The sequence below is a fragment of the Hyperoodon ampullatus genome (assembly GCF_949752795.1).
Source record: "Hyperoodon ampullatus genome assembly, chromosome: 20".
Lineage (NCBI taxonomy): Eukaryota > Metazoa > Chordata > Mammalia > Artiodactyla > Ziphiidae > Hyperoodon > Hyperoodon ampullatus.
Window position 1 is genome coordinate 3,596,490 of NC_136933.1, and position 27,135 is coordinate 3,623,624.

General features: G+C 39.2%; 1 protein-coding gene across 1 annotated transcript in view; it reads right to left on the reverse strand.

Annotated features, from left to right (window-relative positions):
* The window catches only part of HOOK3 (hook microtubule tethering protein 3), a gene marked incomplete at its 5' end in the record, with an annotated part of 97,104 nt that overhangs the window by 24,048 nt on the left and 45,921 nt on the right, over window positions 1–27,135 (reverse strand). The window contains 7 exons of the mRNA XM_079726530.1: window positions 6,705–6,792; window positions 7,545–7,655; window positions 12,166–12,367; window positions 14,336–14,476; window positions 18,512–18,675; window positions 25,039–25,122; window positions 26,349–26,411. Of these exons, the coding sequence (XP_079582656.1) occupies window positions 6,705–6,792; window positions 7,545–7,655; window positions 12,166–12,367; window positions 14,336–14,476; window positions 18,512–18,675; window positions 25,039–25,122; window positions 26,349–26,411 (853 nt within the window). The remainder of the gene's footprint in view (window positions 1–6,704; window positions 6,793–7,544; window positions 7,656–12,165; window positions 12,368–14,335; window positions 14,477–18,511; window positions 18,676–25,038; window positions 25,123–26,348; window positions 26,412–27,135) is intronic.

Genomic DNA, 27,135 nt, shown 5'->3' on the forward strand with positions numbered 1-27,135 from the left:
CTCTTTCATCACTCAAAATGTAAATTCTATACAGCCACTATGGAGAACAGTATGGAGGTTCCTCAAAAAACTACAAATAGAACTACCATATGACCCAGCAATCCCACTACTGGGCATATACCCTGAGAAAACCATAATTCAAAAAGAGTCATGTACCAAAATGTTCATTGCAGCTCTATTTACAATAGCCAGGAGATGGAAACAACCTAAGTGTCCATCATCCGATGAATGGATAAAGAAGACGTGGCACATATATACAATGGAATATTACTCAGCCATAAAAATAAATGAAATTGAGCTATTTGTAATGAGGTGGATGGACCTAGAGTCTGTCCTACAGAGTGAAGTAAGTCAGAAAGAGAAAGACAAATACCATATGCTAACACATATATATGGAATCTAAGGAAAAAAAATGTCATGAAGAACCTAGGGGTAAGACAGCAATAAAGACACAGACCTACTAGAGAATGGACTTGAGGATATGGGGAGGGGGAAGGGTAAGCTGTGACAAAGCGAGAGAGTGGCATGGACATATATACACTACCAAACGTAAGGCAGATAGCTAGTGGGAAGCAGCCGCATAGCACAGGGAGATCAGCTCGGTGCTATGTGACCGCCTGCAGGGGTGGGATAGGGAGGGTGGGAGGGAGGGAGATGCAAGAGGGAAGGGATATGGGAACAGAGGTATATGTATAACTGATTCACTATGTTATAAAACAGAAACTAACACACCATTGTAAAGCAATTATACTCCAATAAAGATGTTAAAAAAAAAACAAACCGTAAATTCTGGAACCATTAAGCAGTAACTCCCCATTACTTTCTCCCTCAGCTCCTCGTAACTTTAATTCCAATTTCTGTCTATCTAAAAGAATTTGCCCATTCTAGACACCTCACACCAATATGTGTCCTTTTGCGTCTGGCTCACTTCACCTAACATAATGTTTTCAATATTCATCTATGTTGTACCATTTATCACAACTTCATCTCTTTATATGGCCAAATAATATCCCATTATACATACATATCACATTTTCTTTATCCATGTATCTGTCTATGGACACATGGGTTGTTCCCACCTTTTGGCTATTGTGAATAATGCTGCTATGAACACTGGTATACCAGGATGTGGCTGAGTCCTTGCTTTGATTCTTTTGTATATACACTTAGGAATGGAATTTCTGGATCATATGGTAACTTTTTAAAGAACCACCAAACTCTTCCGCAGTGGCTGACCCATTTTGCGTTCCCACCAGCAAGGCAAGAGGGCTCCGACTTCTCCACACCCTCACCAACACTTGTTACTTCCCTTTTTTTTTCTCTTTTGATAGTACCCATCCTAATGGGTAAGTGGTATCTCACTGTGGTTTTGCTTTGCATTTCTCTAATGACCAATGATGTTGAGCACTGTTTCATGTGCTTACTGGTCATTTGTATATCTTCTTTGGAGAAATGTCTATTCAAGTCCTTTGTGAACTGCAAAGGACTTTTGTAGTTTCTTTTTGTTGTTGTTGAATTGTAGAAGTTCTTTATACACTCTTGACATCTATCATCTATCAGATAAATGATTTGCAAATATTTTCTCCCATCTTGTGGGTTGCCTTTTCACTGTGTTGATAAGTGTTCTTTGAAACACAAAAGTTTTTAATTTTGATGAAGTCCAATTTACCCATTATTTTTGTTGCCTGTGCTTTTGGTATCAATTCCAAGGAATCACTGCCAAATCCAACATCATGATGATTTTCCTCTATGTTTTTTAAAAAAATTTATAGCTTTAGCTCTTACATTTAGGTCTCTGATCCATTTTGAGTTCCTTTTCTGTATATGGTGTAAGGGTCCAACTTCATGCTTTTGGATGTGGACATACAGTTTTCCCAGCACAATCTGTTTGAAAGACTTTCCTTTCCCCCCACTAAGTGGTCTTGACACTCTTGTTGAAAATCAATTTATTGCATATGTGAGGGTTTATTTCTAGGCTCTCTATTCTACTCCATTGGTCTATATATCTGTCCTTATACCTATACATACTGTTTTGATTACTCTAACTTTATACTAAGTTTTGAAATCAGGAAGTATGAGTACTCAAGCTATTTTTTTTTTTCTTTTTTCAAGATTGTTTTGGCTATTCAGGATCCCTTGAGATTCCATATAAATTTTAGTCTGGGTTTTTCTATTTCTGCAAAAAATGCTGTTGGTATTTTGATAAGGACTGCACTGAATCTGTAGGGTTTTTTTTAATATAAGTTTATTTATGTTATTTATTTATTTTTGGCTGCGTTGGGTCTTCATTGCTGCGCGCAGGCTTTCTCTAGTTGCGGTGAGCAGGGGCTACTCTTGGTTGTGGTGCGCGGGCTTCTCATTTCGGCGGCTTCTCTTGTTGCAGAGCATGGGCTCTAGACGCACAGGCTTCAGTAGTTGTGGCTCATGGGCTTACTTGCTCCGTGGGACATGGGATCTTCCCAGACCAGGGCTCGAACCCGTGTCCCCTGCATTGGCAGGCAGATTCTTAACCACTGCGCCACCACGGAAGCCGCCTGTAGATTGTTTTCAGTAGTACTGTCATCTTAACAATATTAAGTGTTAAATGAACATGGGATATCTTCCCATTTAGGTTTTCTTTAATTTCTTTCAGCAGTGTTTTGTAGTTTTCAAGGTACAAGTGTCTCCCTGGTTAGATTTATTCCCAAGTATTTTATTCTTTTTAATCCTATTGTAAATGGAATTGTTTTCTTAATTTACTTTTCATATTGTTCATTGCTAGTGTATAGAAACATAACGCATTTTTGTGGGTTGATTTTATATCCTGTAAATTTGCTGAATTCATTTTATTAGTTCTCAGAGCTTTTTGTGTGTGTGTGTGCATGTGTAATTTTTAAAGGGTTTCAACATATAAGATCACGTCATCTGCAAACAGAGATGATTTTAGTACTTCCTTTCCAATTTAGATTTTTTTTCTTTGTCTAATTGCTCTGGCTAGAAGATCCTATACTATATTGAACAGAAGTGTAGAAGTGCTGGTAGCAGGCATCATTGTCTTATTCCTGATCTTACAGGAAAAGCTTTTGGTCTTTCACCACTGTGTATGATGTTAGCTGTGGGGTTTTCATATGGCCTTTATCAAGTTGTAGAAGTTTCCTTTCTAGTTCTCCTCCTACTTTATTGAGTTTTTTATGATGAAAGGGTGTTGGATTTTGTCAGTTGCCTTTTCTGCATCAGTTGAGATGATCATGTGGTTTTTTCCCCTTCATCCTATTAATGTGGTATATACTACACTGATCTCTATGTCTTTCCATATGTGAGTTTCATGCTGTTCAATTACAGTAGTTTTATAGTAACTTTTGAAATCAGGATGTGTAAGTTCTCCAACTTTTTATTTTTTAAGATTTTTTTTTGGTTATATAGTGGCTCCTTTGTTTTTTTATATAAATTATAGAATCAGATTGTCAATTTCTACAAAAAAGTCTGCTGAGAATTTGATTGGGATTGCATTGAATCTTTAGACCAATATGAAGAGAACTGTAGTCTTAACTATAGTGCTTTTTCCAACACCTGAATGTGGAATATCTTTACATTTATTTAGATCTTTAATTTATCTTAGTAATGATTCATAGTTTTCAGTGTAGAAGTCTTGCATTTCTTTGTTAAACCTATCTCTAAGCAGTTTATTCTTTATCATACTATTATAATTTCATTTTCAGATTGTATACTAGTAGTACATAGAAATATAATTGGTATTTGTATACTGATCTTGTATATTGAGACCTTGCTGAACTCATTTATCAGATCTATGATTTTTTACATCCTCTTTTCCTTTCCGGATGCCCTTTATTTCTTTTTCTTGCCTGACTGCACTGGCTAGAACCTCCATGTTGAATAGAAGTGGCAAGACTGAACAGCCTTGCCTTGTTCCTGATCTTAGGGAAAAGCCTTTAGTCTTTCATCATTAAGTATGAGGTCAGCTGTAGGATTTTCATAGACGTCCTTTACTAGGCTGCAGAAGTTTCCTTCTATCCCTAGATTGCTAAGAGTGTTTATCATGACATTTACAAAACAGAAACAGACTTAGAGAAAGAACTTATGGTTAACAAAGGGGAGAGTGGGGGCGGTGATAAATTAGGAGTTTGGGATTGGCAGATGCAAGCTACTGTGTATAAAACAGATAAACAACAAGGTCCTGCTGTATAGCACAGGGAAGTACATTCAATATCTTGTAATAAACCATAATGGAAAAGAATACAAAAGAGAATGTACATAAATGTATAAATGAATCACTTTGCTGTCCACCAGAAACTAACACAACATTGTAATTTAACCATACTTCAATTAAAAAATTTTTTTGAAAAAAGAATGTTTATCATGAATGGTGCCACCTACTTTTTTGACTTAATGATATAACATACCCAGCCCTCCACGTCAGGCATATATAAGATATACTTCATTCTTTTTAATGGCTCTAAAGTATACAGTTGAATGAGAATGCCATTCCTATACTGCTGAACTTTTATGTTGGTTCTAAATTTCACTATTATAGATGATGTTTTAGTTCATAGGGTAAATTTTTAGAGCAAAACTGCTAGCTCAAGGATATATACATGAGGGACTTCCCTGGTGGCACAGTGGTTAAGACTCTGTGCTCCCAATGCAGGGGGCCTGGGTTTGATCCCTGGCCAAGGAACTAGATGCCACATGCATGCCACAACTAAGAGTTTGCATGCCACAATTAAGGAGCACGCATGCCACAACTAAGGAGCCTGCCTGCTGCCACTAAGACCTGGTGCAACCAAATAAATAAATATTAAAAGAAAAAAAAGGATATATACACAAATAAGGTTTAAAGGTAATAAAGAAACACGTGAAAGCTTACATAAGATGGCCTCCCTTTTCTTGATGATACAGGAGCTAAGAATTAAAGCATTAAGGTTCAAGGCTAGATTCTCAAAATTTTGGGGAAACTCATGTAGAATTGACTAGAGATACGTGAAAGGACTAGCAACAAGGATCCAATTATGATCAGAAATCATTTGTTTTTTGGTGAGGACAGTCAAGAAAGATGTATAATTTTCTCAAAAGCAAAAATAAACAAGTGGAACTACATCAAACTAAAAAGCTTCTGCACAGCACAGGAAACCATGAAAAAAATGAAAAGGCAACTTATCGAATGGAAGAAAATATTTGCAAATCAGTTATCTGATCAGGGGTTAATTTCCAAAATACATAAAGAACTCATATAACTCAATAGCAAAAAACCCCAAACAATCCAATTAAAAAATGGGCAAAGGATCTGAATAGACATTTTCCCAAAGAAGATACACAAATAGCCAACAGGTACATGAAAAAGGCTCAATATCACTAATCACCAGGGAAATACAAATCGAAACCACAATGAGCTATCACCTCACACTTGTTAGAACAGCTATTATTAAAGAGACCAGAAATAACAAGTGTTGGTGAGCATGTGGAGAACAGGGAGCCCTTGCGCCCAGCTGATGAGAACGTAAATCGGTGCAGCCGCTATGGAGAAGAAAGCTGGGGCGTAGGGGTGGGCTAAACGGGTGAAGGGGATCCAAAGGTCCGAACTTCCAGGTATAAAAACAATAAGTCACGTGGATGTAATGTAGAGCATGGTGTACATAATAATACAGTATTGTATATTTGGAAGTCACTAAGAGAGTAAATCTTAAAAGTTACCACAAGAAAAAAATGTTTTTCAACTGTATATGGGGACAGATGGTAGCTAACTAGACTTACTACAGTGACCATTTTGCAATACATACAAATATCGAATCATACTGTACATGTGAAACTAAGAGTATAATATTATATGTCAATTATACCTCAGTAAACAAAAAAGAAAAGGAAAAAACCAGAAAGGTACATAATTTTTCTTAGCTGGCCTTGGTAATCTGGAGTACAGAATAAAATGAATTAGGGCTTGAAGTAAGTCAAGGGGATAAGGAAAGACAGTGGTGATGAGAACACAGTTGAAATGGCTGGCATGCAGGCTGGGTGAGCTGGAAAAGGCGGTGATCAGTAGCCGATCAGCAGAGACTAGAGAGCGGGCTGAAGGTGGATGGAGCCGGTGAGCAGGTTTGGTAGAAGGAGTGAGGAGGGGAAGAGGAGGCTGTAGTCAGAGGAGAAGAAAAATTCTAGTCTCAGGTAACTGAAGAGCCAAGGGCTGGTAGCTGGAGTGGGAGTGAACAGAGGGGGAGGCTGTGTAAGTCAGCAACCAGGTCCTGCATCCCTCGAGTGGTAGAAGGTAAACCCTCAGCTAAGTGCTGCTCCTTTCCTGTGAGAAGGAGAAGGTTTCTACTTTGGATGTTCAGTCCCTTAGTGAATTGATACCCACCTCCCATCTCAGCCGAGAAGAATCCCTGATTTAGAAAGTCTGATACACTTTTAAAGAGGTCACTAAAAACTTTTCAGGTGTATTATTAACAGAGATGATTTAACAAATGTTTATGCTTTTGATTTAATAAAACCCAAGCATTTAAATATAATTAAAATTAAAAAGTAGGCAAGTAAATCCAGTCTTGTAACTACAGTCATAAAATCTGGGTAACAGTTCAAAATCTGTATCAATCTCATGGCCTCTTTACCGAATTCAAGTTCTCGTCTTTGGCGCAATCATCTTAAAATGAATCTAATATTTTTCCTGATACTATCAGAAATGAGTAACCTTGCTTGGGCTACTGACATGTTGTTACCTTGAGTTGTGAGCTGCCCTTCTTGAGCCTGAACACAACGAAGCTCTTCGATGGTTTCCTTCAGAGAGTCCCTTTCTGTTCTTAACCTCTGGAGGGACATTAAGAATGAGGAAAGTTAGCTTCAAGCTTTATGAGTTTACTCATCAGTGGTCTTTGCCTTACCTAACAGAATGACAGACAGTGGTGAACATGGACACGTTACACCTTTTGACCTTCTACAGAAAGATCACAGAAGGAAACGATTTTTTTCCTGTTTAACAATACTGAGTATCTACTACGTGCAAGGCAGGATCCTATCCAGTTAATCCTAAGAAACAAAACCACCTACTCCATCTTTAACGAGTACCTTATTATGTAAATAACTTTCTTTTCATGAAACATAAAAGATCAAACAACATAAGTCACGACAAAGTAAAAGTATTTTAAAAAGCTTCAAAATATGCTGGAATATTCATAAATCATGTATATTCATAAGTCACGACAAAGTAAAAATATTTTTAAAAGCTTCAAAATATCCTGAACAACAACAAAAAGAATTGTGTCTTCATACAGAAAACAGAAAAGCTACATAAATTTCTAGAAAGTCACAAGAAAGACGAAGGAAAAGAAGCAACAGTGGTAGAAAAGTTAAATATATAAAAAAGAAATTAAAATAGCAATCTTTTATTTTAGATCTATTTCTGAAACACAAATGTAAATCTTCTATAATTTAAAAAAAAGATCTCAAATTTTCAAATTTATAAATAGAAGAAGAAATTAATGTAGGCAAAACATGAATTAAATATCATTTTCTTAATCTCAGCACTGCACAAAACCAAAATACCTAATATATATACTCACATCCTTTTCTTTTTGAAGACTGTCAACTTTTTCTTTTAGCCGCTTATATTCAAAATCTAATTTATCTGCTTTCTTCGATTCTTCAGATAATCTATTTTGCAGTTCTACTACCTGTACAGAAAAGTACCATTAATTTTTATAATTTGAAACATTAGAAATTATTATTATTTTCTTCTACAGATCTATGAAAATTCTCTCCCCCCAAAATACTCAAAAAAAAATACACATGATACAGGAGCCTAACCCAATGGAGAGAACCAGGTACAAAAATCTGTCCAGATACTATGGGTTCTAAAACCAGATCATCCAGAGGAACAAATGTTCAAAACTATGAAAACCTACAGGACCTCCACTTCCTGTAACACAGGAAACTGCAGTCTGGAAACCCATTTAGCATGAAGCAAAAGAAATGCTAGGGGAAAAGAATACAACTGCATTGCTAGGCTTATAACAAAGTAAGGGAAATCCTCAGGGGTTAAACGTGGAGCAGGAAGTTTGAGAGGATGCTATGGGCAGTGTGAGATGCCACCTGGCAATACCAGGAACCCAGGCCTTTAAAATTATTGGGAGACAGGTTGCTGTTAAACTACCTTGGACTCTGATAAAAGGTGGTGAGTCAGTAAACAGGTAGGTTAGGGAAAAAAAATCCATCAGCTGGCAAAATCAATAAGGAAACTTGCCCATCTTAAAGTGAATGTTCTGGGTTTTAAAAAGTGTAACTTGAAAATGTGTAACTACAGCCTGCAAATGCATGGATTTGTGCTTGAATTTTTACCACATGCCTTGTCTGGCAAATCCTAAGCCAAGCAATTAATTTAAAGTCGTCCTGATTGGTAATGCTGTGGAAAATCTGGCATAAGAAAAACATCCATTGTCTGGAGGAACACAACCTCAACCAGGTCCCCAGTATTCCCAAAGGTAAAGATGAGCCAAATGACAGAGCAAAATCTAAAATTACAAAAGTCTTAAAGAAATAATACACTACGAACAACAGTCAGCAGAAGAACATTAATAGCACTAACAACAAAATAGTAGAATAAGACCTCTAAGGATTTCAAATTGGAGTTATCAGACATAAAATACTAGGTTTAATACTTACAGAAATTAAATAAAGAAATCTAAATTATAAAAGGAATAGAAGACCACCAAATATGATCGAGCAGGTTTGAAAGAGCACCCAAAGAGAAACTGCAGAAAGAAAAATATTATACTGAAAGAGTTATCAGACATAAAATACTAGGTTTAATACTTACAGAAATTAAATAAAGAAATCTAAATTATAAAAGGAATAAAAGACCACCAAATATGATCGAGCAGGTTTGAAAGAGCACCCAAAGAGAAACTGCAGAAAGAAAAATATTATACTGAAAGATAAAATATATTAAGCTCCAGATCAGAAACAGATAGAGAATTAGTGTATTACGCAATTTCACTACAATAGTTGTAGGTGTAGATTTCTTTTTCATTTATTCTGTTTGTAATTCACTGTTAATACTAAATCTGATGCCCTTCGTCAATTCTGAAAAACATTCAGCCATCCTTTCCTTCAAATAATGTCCTACAATTCTTTCCGTTCCTTCCTCTGGAACTCTAATTAAATCATTTCTTATTTTAATTTTGTACCCTTTAATCACATTTATAGTTTCTTTGGGCTACATTTATTTTTGGTAATTTCTCAGTCCAACTTTGTTATATGTTGAAAATTTTCATAATGAAATGTTGGGAAAAAATGTATTCACCAAAAAAAACTTGCCAGACATTCATGGTGTACAGGGTTGCTCTACTAAAACTTCTCTAATTTATTATATTAAGCTAGTACAATTTTTATTTTTATTTTATTTTTTTTTGTGGTACGCGGGCCTCTTACTGTTGTGGCCTCTCCCGTTATGGAGCACAGGCTCTGGACACGCAGGCTCAGCGGCCATGGCTCACGGGCCCAGCCGCTCTGCGGCATGTGGGATCTTCCCAGACCAGGGCACGAACCCATGTCCCTTGCATCGGCAGGCGGACTCTCAACCACTGCGCCACCAGGGAAGCCCGTAAGCTAGTACAATTTTGATGCCAAAATCAGAACACAAGCAAAGCACGAGATAGAAAACTTTAAGTAGACAAATCATAGAGGCAAAATATTCCAAGTAAAATGAACAAAGCAAATCTAACAATGTGAAACCACAAATAAATCTGCTATGACTAAACTAAGTTTATCTCAGGAATGCAAGGATGGTTTAAACATAGAAATCCATTAATATAATTCATCAGATTAATAGAAAGAAGCAGCGGCATAGGAGTCTCTCAATAGGTGTAGCTGACTAAATTCAACATCCATTTAAGATAAACACCTGTGCAAATTAGGAATACAATGAAATTTTGTTATCCTAATGAAAGGTGGCTACAAAACCTATAGCAATCCTTATAATATACTGGTAAAACATTTAAAGCATTGTGTATGAAATCAACAAGAAATGGTTGCCTATTATTATTGCTTCTATTAAAGGCTGTACTAAAGGTCAGCCATGTTGATTAAGAAGAAAAAAAGGGTATGCCATAGAAAGAAACAAAATGGCTTTTATTTGTACAAAATATGACTTCTGCCAAAAGAACTAACAGACATTATTAGAAATAATATGGGAATTTGGCAAGATTGTAAAATCAACATATAAAAACCAATTTAATCACATAAATGAGCAACACACTGAAAATGGTATCTTTTCTTTTTCTAACTGCATTTACAAAAGCAACCAAATACATAAAGTACCTAAGAGTAACTATAACAAAATATGTGCATGATATTTATAAGAAAATTATAAAACTTAATTGAAAGACACTGAAGATCTAAATAAATGGAAAGATACTATATTCATTGATAGGAACATTTACTGTCATAAAGATGTCAATGCTCCCTAAACTGATCAACAGATTCAATGTAATTCCAATTTCCAAAGATTCTAGGTTTAAAGGGAACAGAAAGGTCTAAGAATAGACAAACAATTTTGAAAAAGAACAGGGCGCGGGTATCTGTGCTACCCAAATATCAAAATTACTAAAGATCTATAGATGATAAGAGAGTGTTTTGGTGTTAGAGTAGACAAACAGACCAATGAAACAGAAGAGAGCGCCATAAACAAACCCACATATAACATGGTAACTTTAGATATACGATAAGATAGAATTGCAGGGCACTGCAGAAGAGACTGATTATTAAATAAAAGCTGCCAAGTTGACTGGTTGTCCACAAAGACGAAAAATATTAAATGTATCCCTACCTCACACCCTATATGAAAATCAATTTCTTGTGGATTAAAGACCTAAATGTACAAAACAAACTTTAAACCTCCGTAAAGAAAACAGAGATTAGTGTTACACCTTATGTAGGAAATGACTTCTTAACTGAGACATAAAAAGCACAAATCATACAAATGAAACTAACAAAACACTGTAAATCAACTATACTCCAATAAATTTTTTTAAAAAAAGCACAAATCATAAAGAAAAAGGTATTTAAAGTTCATCATGTTAAAATTATCAATCTCAAAAAAAGTAAAAGGACAGGTCACAGACTGCTAGGAAATAAATGCAACATGTGACAAAAGATTAATACCAGGAACAAATAAAGAACTTTCAGAATCAATAAAAGAAATAATCCAACTTTAAAAATGAATAAAAGATAAAAATAGGCAATTCACAAAAGAAATGTGATCAGTAAATATATATGCAATTAGGGTAACGCAAAGTATAATCAGCATAAGGAGACATCATTTCAAATCCATCCTTCAAATGGCAAAATTTCAAGTCTGATAATACTATGTGTTGGTGATGATGTGGAGCAACAAGAATTCATACAAACTGCCTGCTGGTAATAAAATCACAGTGTAGGACATTTGGCAATATCTAACTAAATGAAGACTCTCTAAGGAAGATATTCCACATAGTTGTAAAACTTCCACACATGTATCGAAGAGGACATGTTCAGTACTATTCACAGTGGCCTTTCTTGCAATATTAAAGAAAAAGACAAAACATCCTATATGTCCTTCTCCAGAAAAATGGATAAACGTGGTATTGTCACTCAACAGGATACTATAGATCGGTACAAGTGAATGGGATAAAGCTACAACTATCAACAAAACAAATCTCACAAATACCACTGAGCAAAAGCAAATCGCAGAAGAGAACTTTCACTATATCATTATATAAAGTTTTGAAATGTCAAAAGTGTTATAAGTTCTTAGGGATACACACACACACATATGTATGTGTGTGTGTATGTGCAGGGAAGAATAAAGAGAATAAAGAATAAAGAATAAAGAGGCACAAAACCCACAAAATAGGCTAGCGGTTACTGCAATGAGGAGGGGGAGAGTGTTTTGCTTATTAAGCATGGATACTTATTGTACTATTTTTTTACCTTTGTGTATTTCTCAAGTATTACACAATAAATTAAAAATAATAAATCATAAAAGGATCTGCTATAGTGACCAATCAATAAGCCCTGGATAAGAACTAAGTTACATAGGTGAAAAACCGAATACCATGAAAACAAGTCAGCGGACTCTGATAAGCCAGCGTCACACTGGAGAGCTCAGCTGAAAACGGCGTTAAGAAATTGTGCTGCTCTCCTTACCTGTCTCTTATATGTCTCGAGTTGACTTCGAGCCGCGTTGGCTTTTCTCAGCTCCTCCTCTAGGCTAACTGTGTTCTGCATATACATAGTATTCTTCTCTTCTAAGAGTTTAACCTGACGCCTTAAATCACCAAGATCTTCTAGCTTCTTTTTATATGATTCCACTTGGCCTTCTAGTTTAGACACTTTATCAGAAGAATGTCTAGAATGAGATGGGAAACCAGAAATCACAAACACATCCGCAATGGTAAAGCTGCTGTAGACAGTGCTAAACCAAGCGGATTGCCAGGAAGTAACACGTTCTAATGAAATTATAAGACCAAAGGTGAGTCCATCTTAGTTTTTTGTGCAGGTTCAAAAGTATGACCAAAATTACAGCAAAATTTATAATAGACAACATAAAATTTAAGGAATGCAAGTAGGAGGGGATAGCCAACAGAGTCACATGTAGCACAAAAGCAAAATAAATTGTACACTGTCCAAATAATTTGGCAATTAGGCTGTTAGTAGTGACCAGAGGAATAGCTGTTTTGGTGGAGCAGTGGCGCAGGTGGTGGTGAATTTTAATGGGTTAAGGAAAGAATGTAAACTTTACCTTGTGTAATCTAAATTTGTTCTGGAAGGAGGGAGAGAATGATAGGTCTCTCACTTTTTCTAAGATAAGAGGGACAGAAACATATAAATGTATGCTAAGGAGGCAGATTCAAATGTGAAGGGAAATGATAACTGATGTAGCACAGTCCCTGCAGAAGCAAGAAGGGTTGAGACCCAGAGCACTGAAGGAATGTGCACTGGACAGGAGGATGAGTAACAGGTCTGCACTCTAGAAGCAAAAGAGAAAAGATGGGCGTGAATGCAGGAGACACAGCACATGGAGGGTCCAGAGGTCATGGCCTCATTCCTCAGTGCAGGAGACAATGTCATCTACTGAGACTGAAGCACAGGAGAGGTGTGGTGGGGGGCAGTCAGGTGAGAAGAATTATGAAAATACGTAGCAGCTATGAGAGAAACGGGGGACAAAGCAATCTACGGATGAGCAGTAGAACAGTGGACCAGTGGGAGGAGCCCACACGGATGGGCAGTAGAACAGTGGACCAGTGGGAGGAGCCCACACGGATGGGCAGTAGAGCAGTGGACCAGTGGGAGGAGCCCACACGGATGGGCAGTAGAACAGTGGACCAGTGGGAGGAGCCCACACAGATGGGCAGTAGAGTGGTGGACCAGTGGGAGGAGCCCACACGGATGGGCAGTAGAGTGGTGGACCAGTGGGAGGAGCCCACACAGATGGGCAGTAGAGTGGTGGACCAGTGGGAGGAGCCCACACGGATGGGCAGTAGAGCGGTGGACCAGTGGGAGGGGCCCACACGGATGGGCAGTAGAGCGGTGGACCAGTGGGAGGAGCCCACACGGATGGGCAGTAGAGTGGTGGACCAGTGGGAGGAGCCCACACGGATGGGCAGTAGAACAGTGGACCAGTGGGAGGAGCCCACACGGATGGGCAGTAGAGCGGTGGACCAGTGGGAGGGGCCCACACGGATGGGCAGTAGAGTGGTGGACCAGTGGGAGGGGCCCAGTGGAGAGTAAGATCACTAGTCTGCAGTAGGACAAAACTACCTCACTATGTGATTTTCCCTGTTTGTTCTCAGCATTCAAAGAGCAAACGCATAAAACATAGATGGTTGGAATGATCCAACAGAGGAAAGATTACACAAGCAGAATGGTGCAGAAACGAGGTGGCAGGGAGTGAGGTGCCCAGTGAGAGAACAGTTGAGTCCCGCAAGGAGATGAGCCATGTGTGTGGGTGTGACGGTATCCGAGAAAGAGGAAGACCAAGTGACTGAAGGATGCAAAATTAAAGAACAGGAGTAGTGATGAGAAAAGCTCAGAGCTACGCAAGTATGAAGCGGTGGCCAGAGGTTAATTTCTATTTAACAAACATTTATATACAGCACTTATTTGCCAGATACTGTTCCAAGTGCTTACAAATATCACCTCACTTAATTCCACATGTCGGTTGAGGTAGGTATGTGTGTTATTTCCATTTTACAGATGAGAAAATGGTTCCCCCATCTTCCTGTGCTCAAAGACCCTAGAGTTTGTAACATCGGTGGCAGAACTGTTCTGGGGGATCACAGGTGTGAGACTCTACAGAGATGGGAAGGTTGTCTACCTAAGAACGTCTATTTCATCTTTTAGAGACTGAGCATCATCTGCCAAAGTGGTCAGTTCATCGTTCTGCTGCCGAAGTTCAGACATCTCCTTTTGTAACTCTTCACAGCGTATTCGATAGTCATCTTTGGCTGCTTCAAGTCTGTAACAGAAACAAAATAGACCAAGAAAGCACTATTTACTGTCTAATAATTCTCCTTAGAACAAGAAAAGTAAGTAAAAAACATGAAAATAAATTCTTCTTGGATTTGTCTCCTACTTTTGTGACCATACACTGTATTTCCAAGTTTTAACTATCCTGGAAACAGATTCTACTGCTCCAAGACTTGCAGAAAGGTAACAACGGATCGCCATTCCTCTACTCAGAAAGTTAGACACCAAAATATAGCAGCTATAATTTATTTAAAGTTTTATTTTCAATGATGAAATTAACACATATTCCTTTTGAAAATTCACAAGATGCAGAAAAGCAAAGAAGATAAAAATTATGCATTGCTCTAGACAGATACCTACTGTTAACATTTTTGGAGTATAACCTCCAGTCTGATTTCTATTCATAGATCTTTTCCCCCCAAAATATGGATAATATTGTTCCTAATTTATATTAATTTGTTTTGTTTAACGTATATCCTTCCTTTGGATTTAAAAGGTTCTTTCTCATGTCACAAATATTTATCACTGATTATTTACTTTTATTTATGTATTTAATGTACAGAAATTCTTAATTTTTATGTAATTCAATTGATGAATTTTACACTTTATAGTTTCTACTTCTTTTAATTTTTTTTAACTTTTTATTTTATGTTGGGGTATAGCCAGTTATCAATGTTGTGATGTTTCCAGGTGCCCAGCAAAGTGACTCAGCCATACATATACAGGTATTCATTCTCCCCCAAACTGCCCTCCCATCCAGGCTGCTACACAACATTGAGCAGAGTTCCCTGTGCTATAAAGTAGGTCCTTGTTGGTCATCCATTTTAAATATGACAGTGTGTGTACATACTGATCCCAAACTCCCTAACTATCCCTTCCCCCCACCCTTTCCCCTTGGTAACCATAAGTTCTCTAAGTCTTTGAGTCTGTTTCTGGTTTGTAAATGAGTTCATTTGTATCGTTTCTTTTTAGATTCCCCATATAAGTATAGTTTCTACTTCGAATGTGCAATTAGAACTTCTTTTTCCTTCTAATTCTTTGTTATCGGTTAGTATTTATACAGTTTCATTTTTAACATTAACGTTTTCAATTTCCCTGGAATTCATTTGGGTATATGATGTAGTACAGGAATCTAACTTTTCCTGCCAAAATATCTACCAACCATTCCAAAACTGTTTAACAAATAAGTTAACCTTTCCCTATTGATTAGAAAATGCCATCTTTATCACATTATGTATTTTTATATATACTTGGACTGGTTTCTGGATCTTCATTTGTGTCATTGGTGTCTATTTTGCTGCACTGGTACCAACCTATTTTCATTAGTATATTAGTACTTGGGTGTGGCCAGTATTCCCTCATTATACTTTGTTCTCAAAACATTTTGGGAATCTCTTCTTCATTAATACTTCTAGATGAACATAAAATTTGAATTGGAATGAAGTTCAAATTATATAAGTTAAGAAAAAAATGGCATTCTTATAATGTTCCATTAAAAACACCTAAAAATATGTTCTCTCTCCACACAGTATTATGTTTTATGTATAACTTAGAAGTTTTTGTCATCTAACTCCTTCATATTGCTTAAATTTTTTTTTTTTTTTTTTTTTTTTTGTGGTACGCGGGCCTCTCACTGTTGGGGCCTCTCCCGTTGTGGAGCACAGGCTCTGGACGCGCAGGCTCAGCGGCCATGGCTCATGGGCCTAGCCACTCTGCGGCATGTGGGATCTTCCCGGACCGGGGCACAAACCCGTGTCCCCTGCATCGGCAGGCAGACTCTCAACCACTGCGCCACCAGGGAAGCCCGTACTTAAATTTTTTTTTTTTTTCTTCACTTAAATACTTATAAATGGAAGTTTTTCCTGATGGTACTAACTAGTTATTGGTAAAAAAAACTTATGACCTATGCAGCAGTCTTACATTACCCTCTCCTTGTTAAATGTTTATTGGTCCTAAGAACTTTTGAGTTAATTCTCTTATATTTTCTGGGTGGACACACATACTATCTACAAATAATCATCGTTTATTGATACTTTTTGTCTTCCCAATATTTTAATCTCATTTCTTTTTCTTATTTCATTTTCTAGAAAAGTAATAACAGCGAAATCTTATATAGCATCTATGTGCCAGGCAATATTCTCAAAATACTTTATATATATTAACTGATTTAATGCTCATGAAAATTCTAGAAGGTAGATAATACTATTAGACCATCTTATAGTAGAGAAAATGGAGGCATGCCCAAGGTTACACAGCTAGTAAGTGGCAAAGCCAGGATTTTTAGAATGTCTAGAAAAACGTCAAATAATAGATTAATACTCATCCTCATTTCATTCTTAACTTTACTGAGAATTTCATGTACCAAGCTTATTTTATATTTTTCTTTCTCCTTTAACGTATGGATTGGAGGAGTTATAATACATTTAATAGTTATTGTAATAGATTTAATAATACTCAACAGGTTAACAATCCTGGAGTAAAGCTTACTTTAGTACTGGATTGAATTTGCTACTATTTTATTCAGGAATTATTTAAAGAATACTCATAAATGTCAGTCACTTGAAAATAATAGTAATAAACCCATTATGTTAATATAGACAACATACTGTTTATGAAAAATAACTCTGTTTTCTAAAACCAAAAAATGGTGAGAAGAGTAGCAATATTTTTTATATTCTGTGACTCAAATCACCTGGTTTAGTAGAAGACAGCTGGGTTCCCATAGCTGTTTCTACACTGGTCTGCTGTGATGGTTTTTTAGCTGAGGTATATGAAGGAGATCCAGCCAAGCACAGAAATGTGGTTGGAAAAGAGAGGGCCCTGAAGACTCTCTGAGAGGGTCCTCGGATCACACTCTGAACCACAGATGTAGACCATAGGGGATGGATTGTTTTTCTAAGGTTTCTGAGAAGACTAAGAAAAATTTTTTATTTTTTCCTGTCAAGGCCAAAAAAAGAAAAAAAATGCAGAAACATTTCATGGGGAAACAAAGGACTGAGTCACTGCACAAGTAAAAAAAACCTAATTGATATTTAATTTCTCCCAGTTTTGACACTGAAAATCTATGGTTGGGTAAGAAACAGGCCAGGATATGTTTTCTAGTAAATCACAACACAATATTTTATCATACTGCCAAGTCCTTCAACTTTGGGGTTCTATTTTGTCTTCCAGGACACCAAATTTTTCCTTTTCTTCTTTTCCTTTTCACCATCCAATTGCCAGTGGGCTCTCTTCTTTCTTTTTGGCCTTTTCCTCTCCCAGAAGATGTGTCTGGAAGACCGCCCCTTTACATCAGCTCGCCCTTTAAATAGGCTTGTCTCTATAACCCACGCACCTGGCCTTTATTTTGTGTTTCTTTAAACTGTGCTCTGGAAAGGGCACCAATCTCTAAATTCCGTGTCTGTGTATTTTTTTGGCATCTGGCCCTTTAAGAAGACACACTTACTTTGAAATCCTATCCCTGCAGTTTGTGATCTAATTTCCTTTTTTGTTTTAAAGTAATTTCCGATCTTGAGTGAATTTAATCTTTCCAGCGACTGCTCCAACTCACCCTCAGGCCCCTTCGCTAGTTCTTCCTCTGTCTCTGATTTTTTTCTCTGTCTGCCTTTACTTGCCTCAGAGTGCCTGGCAGGATGGAGGTGGGCTGGTGTTTGCTTCCTTCCTTTCACTCACAGTTATTGTTCAGTTGGGGCATTCTATCTGCAAGTCATATTGAGGGTGAGCATTGATAGATTTTCCTAAATGAGCAGTTATTTCATGTCGTGTGGGAAGACTTTTGGGAAGTGGCTAATTGCACAGCCTCCTTGGTCTGCAGTTACCCGAAAGTCCTAACACCATATTCTTAACTTTAAAAGACATTACCCTGTGCACCGCAACAGTGTAGCCCCCGCTCGCTGCAACTAGAGAAAGCCCGCACGCAGCAACGAAGACCCAACCCAGCCAAAAATAAATAAAATAAATTTATATTAAAAAAAGAGACATTACCAAATTTTAAAAAATGAGATCTGAGTGAGTTGTCCCTTACCTGAATGTTTCTTCTTGGAGCTGTTCTAACTGAGTCTGGAGCTGCAGATGCCTTCTTCCTGCTGGACTGTTAGGATCTTCTATAGAATCAGACTGATTCAGCCTTTCCATTAATACCTGATTCTCTGCCAACAGACTACTTTTCTCCTCTTGCAATGCTGCAACCTGTTAGAATATAGGAAGACAGTGGTTATTTTCTCCAATTGCACTGGAATCCGCATAATCACCTGTGAATTACCATTACGAATTAAAGCCTGTTTTTAAAGAAGTACAAGCAACCTCCACTTAAAACTCTGACATTATTTTGGAATATCGCACAGGCAGAGCAGTATGTAAGAGTAAGCAAGAATTCATTCTTTATTTTACATTTGAAAAGGTAATTTACCAAAGAAGATACATAATGGCAACTAAGCACACAAAAAGACACTCATGATTATTCATTAAGGAAATGCAAATTGAAACCACAATGTTATATCCATACACTCACTCCCACTAGAATGCCGAGAATCAGAGAGACCGGCTGTAGCAAGTGTTGGTAAAGTTGAAAACAGATGGGAGCTTCACACACCTGTTCAGCACGTGAAATGTTCCACAGGCTGTGAAAAACCGGTTCGCATTTTCCTAAAAAATTAAACATGCAACTACCACATAACCCAGACATTTTACACTTAGGTATTTATTTACCAAAGAGAACTAAAAGCATATGTCCACACAGAGACGTAGAATGTTTACAGCAGCTTCATTTGTAATACAGAAAAACAAATGTTGACCAGTAGGGGAATGGATAAATAAATTACAGCACATCCATACAACAGAATACTATCTGACAATACAGAAGAATTAACTATTAATACCGATAACATGAATGAATCTCAAAATAATGAAAGAAGCCAGGCAGAAAAAGAGTACACTGTGTATGACTCCTTTCATATGCAATTCTAGAAGATACAAGCTAATCTACAGTGACAGAAAGCAGAGCCGCGACTGGAAGAGGATTACAGAGTCATGAGAACTCACTATCCTGATCGTGGTGATGGCTTCACACGTTTATACATGTCAACATGGATTAGAACCGTAGACATGTATTAGACATGTATTAGACATGTATTAGAATACATGTCAACATGTATTAGAACTGTACACTTTAAAGATGAGCAGTTTGTTGTATGTCAACTACATCTCAAAAAACTGTAAACACAGAAGTTGCCTGCCATTTCTGAGTCTCCCTCTCCACCCCCGTTTTCTCTGGAACTTGTTCCAGTTGGGCTATTGCCCCACCATCCTCAGGATCAGCTGACCTTGGCTTCTGTGGCTCCCAGGACACCTCCCTCTCGTGGTCTGTGTGCCTCCTCTTTACTCCAGTCAAGCCCTCTTCAATCTCCCTGCCTCTGGCACACGCATGGCTTTTCCTTTCTAAATACACTGATGGCTTCCAGCTTCTGGGCGGTCAACATCATTTATTCACTGACAGCTCGCATGTTTCTATTTCCAGCCTGGAACCCTGCACTGGGTATCACGTCCACCTGGATGTCCACTAGGCGTCTGAATTTAACCTGTCCAGGTGGGACTCTCGTTCCCCCACACCCCGCCCCGCCCTCCCACTGTCCTCCCCGTCTCAGCAATGCTAACTCTGTCCTTCCACTTGCTCAGGCAGGATCCGTCCCATCTCGTCCTCACACCCACGCCCACTCTTTCAGCAAACATCAGCGGCTCTGCCTTCAAACGGATTTCAGCCACTTCTTACCACCACCCCTCAATTCTGATTTAAGCCAACCTAATTTTTTGCCAGATTATTGCGAAGGCCTCTGAATTAGTCTCCTTGAGTTGGCCGTCACCTCCACCCAGCAGCCACCATAATCCATTAAAATAAAACTCAGATCACAGGACGTCTTTGCTCACAAGCCTCCGACGGCTTCCCATTTATTTACTCAGCCTGTACCAAGGCCTGTCAGGGCTCTGCAGACGGACTCCTCTCCCCAGGCTTCACTCCTGCTGTCCTCACCTTCGTGCTCCCGGAGACACCAGCTGCCCCGCACGTCAGGCCTGTGCGCTGAGCCTGGATGATCCTCGCGGGAAGCCTGGGAGGCCGCTTATCCACCCTCTAGGATTTACTAACTCGCTGCCTCCCCAGCAGCCTTTGCTGACAACCCACTCAGAACTAGTTCCTCCCACCCGGTCCCCCTGCCCCCCCGAGTCCCCCTTTCTCTAGAATACTTATCAGCAGCACACGACAGACCGGTATTCTTATCCTGTTCACTGTCTGTCTTCTTTATCGCATGCAAGCACCTTGGGGGCAGGGATGTTTTATCCATTTCTGTGTTTTCCCCTATCTTCACTGTATTGACAGCAGCTAGAACAGTGGGTGCTCAATGGAGTGGGTGCTCAATGTTTGCTGAATAAATGAATGAGTCTGAAATGCCAGCTCTCTAACTCGTCAGATTTCCATAAACGCACGAGTCTTTTCTCAGAGTACAGCAGTAGCTCGATTCCGTGCCACTGGTCTATTTCATTCATTTCTGCTCCTTCATTCTTTTGAAAATAAATATTTAAGGCTTTAAAATTTAAAAGCTCATTTCTTTGTTAATAATTTCTATCTTAAGTTGTACTTTGGTCAGAAAGCATGATCTAAAGACACAGATTCTTTGAATTTTATTGGGAATTGCTTTATAGCCTGGTATGTGGTCAATTTATATGAAGGCTGAGTGCATAATGCAGCACCTTAATAGCAGACTTACCAGACTAGCAAATGTTGCTAAAGTATTTTAATTCAATATATTTGGCAGAAATCCTTTTCACACACACAGAAAAAGGTGTCATCTACAAATTGGTACTCAGGAAGAGATCAGGAAGGAGGCCCCCTGTGCTCTGGGAAAACTGGCAGAACAGGCCTTCAGATAGAGATTTTCAGGAGAAGATTTTATGAGCCCAATTCTTGCATCTCCTCATATCTAGAAAAGCACTAAAATCATCAACGGGGACAACTGCTCCTCGTGACTGGCAGCCAGCTTCTGCCAGGACGTGTGCTTCACTGCACGGACCCCCTTCACCTAAATCACATACATACTGACCTCCACCCCACCTCTTTGGAGCAGTTCCTCAGAGCTGAGATGCTGTCTCCTGGGCTACTGCCCTCATTTTGCCCCAAAGAAAACTTAACTCACAACTCTCACGTTGTGCATTTTTTTTAGTCAACAAGGAGACTAATTAAAAATAATACATAAACACAATTTAAGAAAAAAAGCAAATAAAGCAAAGGGGCTTATAATGTAAAGCTACAGTTTCCCATTGAGTTTTTCTACTTCCAAGAGACAACTAGGTTTTTTTTGTTTTGTTTTGTTTTGTTTTGTGGTATGCAGGACTCTCACTGTGTGGCCTCTCCCATTGTGGAGCACAGGCTCCGGACGTGCAGGCTCAGCGGCCATGGCTCATGAGCCCAGCCGCTCTGCGGCATGTGGGACCTTCCTGGACCAGGGCTCGAACCCGTGTCCCCTGCATCGGCAGGCGGACTCTCAACCACTGCGCCACCAGGGAAGCCCCACAACTAGTTTTAATGTTCCTAATTTTATTGTTTTTGGCTGTGACTTGACATCTCTCAATAATATGTTATACCCACTATTTCTTGATTTATCAGCCTTACACATGATCTAGTGACTTGTCTCCTCTGACATGTGAAATGAGAGCCACTTGCGGCATCCCCCGTTTCCACAAATAGTTATGGCACTATTCCTCCTCCTTTCACTGGCCACCTCTGCAGTTTTGAACAACTACTCATTGACCTGTTTCACTCCATCACGTGCCCACTCATTCGCTCACTCAGATACTCATCCTGGGTCTACCACGTGCTAGGCACTGCTGCGATTTTCTAGGTGCAAGGGATACCACGATGGAAAAAGCAGAGACAGTTCTTATGTGTTACATATTCTAAACAAACCATCATAGTAAATATATAAATAAGAACAAATCATATTAAGTAAGAAAGCAAACTAATAAACACATGCGAGACCTAGAGTGAAAGTGTTCTGCAGAGGGTTAAAGCACTCCTAAGAGGAGGGACTTCCCTGGTGGCGCAGTGGTTGGGAATCCGCCTGCTAATGCAGGAGACTAGGGTTCGAGCCCTGGTCCGGGAAGATCCCACATGCCGCGGAGCAACTAAGCCCGCGAGCCACAGCTACTGAGCCTGCGCTCCGCAACGGGAGAGGCCGCGACAGTGAGAGGCCCGCGCACCGCGATGAAGAGTGGCCCCCGCTCGCCGCAACTGGAGAAAGCCCTCGCACAGAAACGAAGACCCAACGTAGCCAAAAATAAATAAATAAATAAATTTATTAATTAAGGAAAAAAAAAAAGACTAAGAGGAGGGGCTGGAGGACGACTGTAGGCTGGTGACCGAGGAGCTTCCCAGGGAGGCTGAGGTTAGTACTGGGCACACCTAAGTGCCCAGTGAATATTTCATGACAGATGAACCACGTGATTTGGAGCTGAGACTGGATGGCGAGAAGCGGCCGGCCGTGTACTGCCCGCTGCTCCCTCGTGGTGAGCCGAGAACATGGGGGGCCCCGCCAGGCCCTCACCTCTCTGCCTCACCCTGCTTCTCCTGCTCACCTCCAGCACCCGCATCTTTACTTTCAGAACACTGCTTCTCCACAGGCAGGGCTGGATGCTGAAGACCAGTGACGTTCACATCGCTACCTCAGAGGTCACATCAGCATGCCTGTGTTACGACTGCTTTCTGCAGGGCTGAGTGTGTCACGGCCCTGCCACCAATCTCCTCATAACCTCTCTGCAGCCCCCCCACTAGCTCTGCGATCTGTTCCCACCAGGGACTGGTAAACTCTTCCGTAAGGAACAGGGCAGTGAACAGCTGAGCCTTTCAGAGCCACAGGTCTCGTGGCGAGTCCTCAACCCTGTCTCTGCAGCGTGAAAGCACCAGAGACAGCACATCAAGGAACAAGCCCGCCTGCGCTACCACTTTACTCACGAGACAGAGGGCCGGCTGCAGTCTGCCAATCCCAGTGTACGACTTGAACGTTACACCGTCAAACAGAATATTTATATCCTGCTCATAAAAACAACCAACTCTTATTTATCATTATTGTAAAATACTGCATTTGTGTATAGCTGAATTTTAGAATCTGAAAAGCAATTAACAGCACTTAACATTATGACTAGGTAAATAGTATTTACTACATAACCCAGAAAGTGTGCTCTGATCACACTTCTTCCTATCTGCATCCAAAGCAATGACCAACTCTTACGCCTTTCAAGGTAAAATGCTTCTAGTATAAAATATCACGAACCCTGTGTACCTATTACCCAGCTTTAACAAGTATCAAAACATGGCCAATTATGCATCCATCTGGACTTCCATCCATTCCCCCCTCCTCCCTGATTTTGAGGTAAATCCCAAACAATTTTATTTCTTATTTTCTGTCTTTTAATTTAGGAGAGATTTCTTCAACTTTATTTTTAATTAGTCTATTGAATTTTTTTACTTTGACAATTCTATTTTTAGTGTTTCTTGATCTCTGATTTTTTCTTTTTAAAATAGCATCTTGTCCTTATTCTATAGATGCAATATCTTCACCAATTTCACGAGGGTATTAAAAAATTAAAAAGAAAAATCTCTTCTACTACCCCAATTTCTCCACCTCCTCTAGGGCTAGTTTCCTGTTTATCTTGACCCTTCTCTTTTTTGTTACACAGATTTTCCTCACATGTAAGAATCGGTTTTCTGTAAATTAGAGAATCCAGAAAGGTCAAAATGAAAAGGCCTTACCCTGCAATACTAATACTCAGTCTAACCTCCTGTACTTCTGTTTGCCTAAATTCTTTAGAAGAGAACCCTCTGATTGAGAAACCAGCTACAGGTCAGGGTATCTGCAGTGGGTGACGGGCAATGGGGCTGAGCTCACCTACAGAAGACCCCATTACACCTCGCTGCAGCCTTCCACCAAGCATGGGGGCTCTCTGGGGTTCAGCTACAGCAGCTCCCTCCCCCTTTATAGGTGTTCTTGGCCACTGCATTCTTTACTCCTTTTAGGCCGTTTGGCACTTTATCCAACTGCCTTTTGGCCTTCTGAGGTTGATGATGAGCAGTGGTGTGCTGTTGCTGGCTATAACCAAGCTGCTTGCTAAATATTCGGGAGTCTGGTGAGCCGACTGTTAAGCCATTAACAGTCGGAATTGGTCGCTGTGACAGTGTTTATACCATGGAAATAGGAAAACGCTACAAATCAGGGCTTTTAAAAATCTCCCCCAGCCCTCCTGAGAGCCGATCTCTCTCCTCTTGCTCTTCTTTTCTTGTGGGCTTATCCCATTTTAAATTCATTTATTACGAATTTGATGGGGCTGTGAGAAGGAAGGAAAACTCTGACCTTTGTTCAGTCTGCACTCTTTTTCCAGGCTCTGTTTCCTTTTTCTTCTCGAACTAGGGCTGTGTTACAGCCAAACTGTACCACACGTGGGACCCAGGGCACATGGTGGGATGCAGAGCCGTGCTGCAAACAGGTGGTGCAAAACCAGATCTCTTACCTGCAGATCCAACTCATGGCACCTTTGAGCAATTTCTTCCTTGGCCGACAAAGCTTCATTCAGTTCCTCTGAAGTTTTCTTCAGCTGGGTAGAAGCAAAGAGCTACAGTGAACATCGCAATATGACGTGGCAACAACTAATGATCGCACATGTGCAATACAGAACTAAAATGCTTCCCCCTGTTCTTTCTGTGGGGCAGGGAGAAATCAAGAACCCTTCTGCACGAGGCAAAAGAAGGGTTTCTTCCAACTGCAGACATCTTTTCGTCCTGAGTCTTGTCTTTTCTGTACTTGGAAATTGGTTCTTTACTCATATCAAGTTTTCTTATACATCTCCTAGGGATACTTGGTTCTTGGTAATGTTGATTCTGTAATAACTGAGAAATCTCACCTTGGTAAAATATATATGTGCTAGAGGAACAGGGGTTCAATTGTTAAAATAAATAGCTAATGTATTTCAACACAATTGTTGTATGGTTGAAAAAATATTTATTCTCTCAGTACTTAGCAGTCAGGATATATGGCCAGAAGAGATAAGCAGCTGGATTGGTCTTGGATTGAGATTTTGCCCCAGAGAAGGTATTAAGGTAAGAGAATCGATTATTTTGACAAAATCATCACAATAATAGACCATGAAGTCTAGGCCAGAAAGAGAAGGTAACTGATTAAACAGATGATGAACTGCGTAAGCTAAAGTATGAAGTGGGGAGATTTCCAAAAATAAGATGATGATGTTGGCTGAAGAAAGAGGAGTAGGCTTTAGGCGGGCAGAACAGTTATGTTCACCGTGGAGTCTAAGCAAAGTGAGGAAGAATGAACTAAGATGATGGGCGGTCAGTGAAAACCAGACAGTTCACTTCTTCACAAAGATGAAGGGTAGAGGAGACTTCTTCAATGGAAGAATAACATGAAATAAAAGGTAAGATATCTTTTGTATTATAAATAAATCACAGGATTAAATGCATGCCATTTTCCAGGACTGCAACTATTGTGTTAAACGTGGCATACAGAAAGATATCACTAATGGAAAAAGAAAAACCATGACTAGAAAACATGAATTATAGTAAGCTAAAGAGGTTAATTTATTTTAAAGTGGGTTGTGCAATAATATGTTAATTACAAATTACAAATTTAATTACAAGTGTGTAATATCCATTAGTAAAGTGGCTTAAGTTCTTGAATTTTAGGTAAAAAATAAAGAATTATACCAATATATTTCATAAGCAATTTCAACTGAAAAATCCTTTTCATTAATATCTAAAGTTCACCCTTTAATCTCTGCATGGATAAAAACAATGCAAGATCAGGTACCTGGCGATCAAGGTCAACATAGGCATCATTCCCAGCAGAGACAGGAGACTCTTTACTCATCAGCTGAAATTAAGATTTAAATGATTACAACCACGAGAAAAAAGTGACATTCTATATAATACACTTACAACAACAAACATGAACACCCAGCTGCCATAGAATTATAAAAATTACAATGAAATCACAAATGTAAAAGGAACATCTTCCTAGACACTGAAGCTCTTCAGCCTGGAGCTTTGTTTTGCTGCAGGATTAGCCTTCACTTAAAATCACACGTGTAATTCTGGTATGCATTTTCACAGCAGGGCCAGTCATGAGACTCAAGTATTACTTATCCTTACCACCAAAAAGACAAGTCTTTAAGTTAAAATGTGGCTAAATATTTAAAATATTGACTTTTCAGTAAAAAAAAAAAATAGTAACACTAAGTAACTATTTCTGAAGAATAAACGTGGGTCACATCAATATCAGTCTAAATTAACTGCTAATGTTCAGTGATGACACGCACATACACACGAATCTAGGTCTCAGCCTCTCTCACCCTTGTGTTGCACACAGAGAAGATCCAGAGGGTGTGTGAGGGTTTGGGGAGAAGGGGTAAAATTCTGACTGTGACCAATGTCAGGGGCAGACTCAAATGTCCCCATTTTCTCCTGTTTCCTTCTTATGCTCTGTCTGAAGGACAAAAGAGAGGGACAATTAGAAACGTGGGGAGAGACTACTGGGAGATCTTGTCATCTCAGCCTTCACTCCACTCTCTAAAGGACTGAAATGTTAGGCTCAGCTG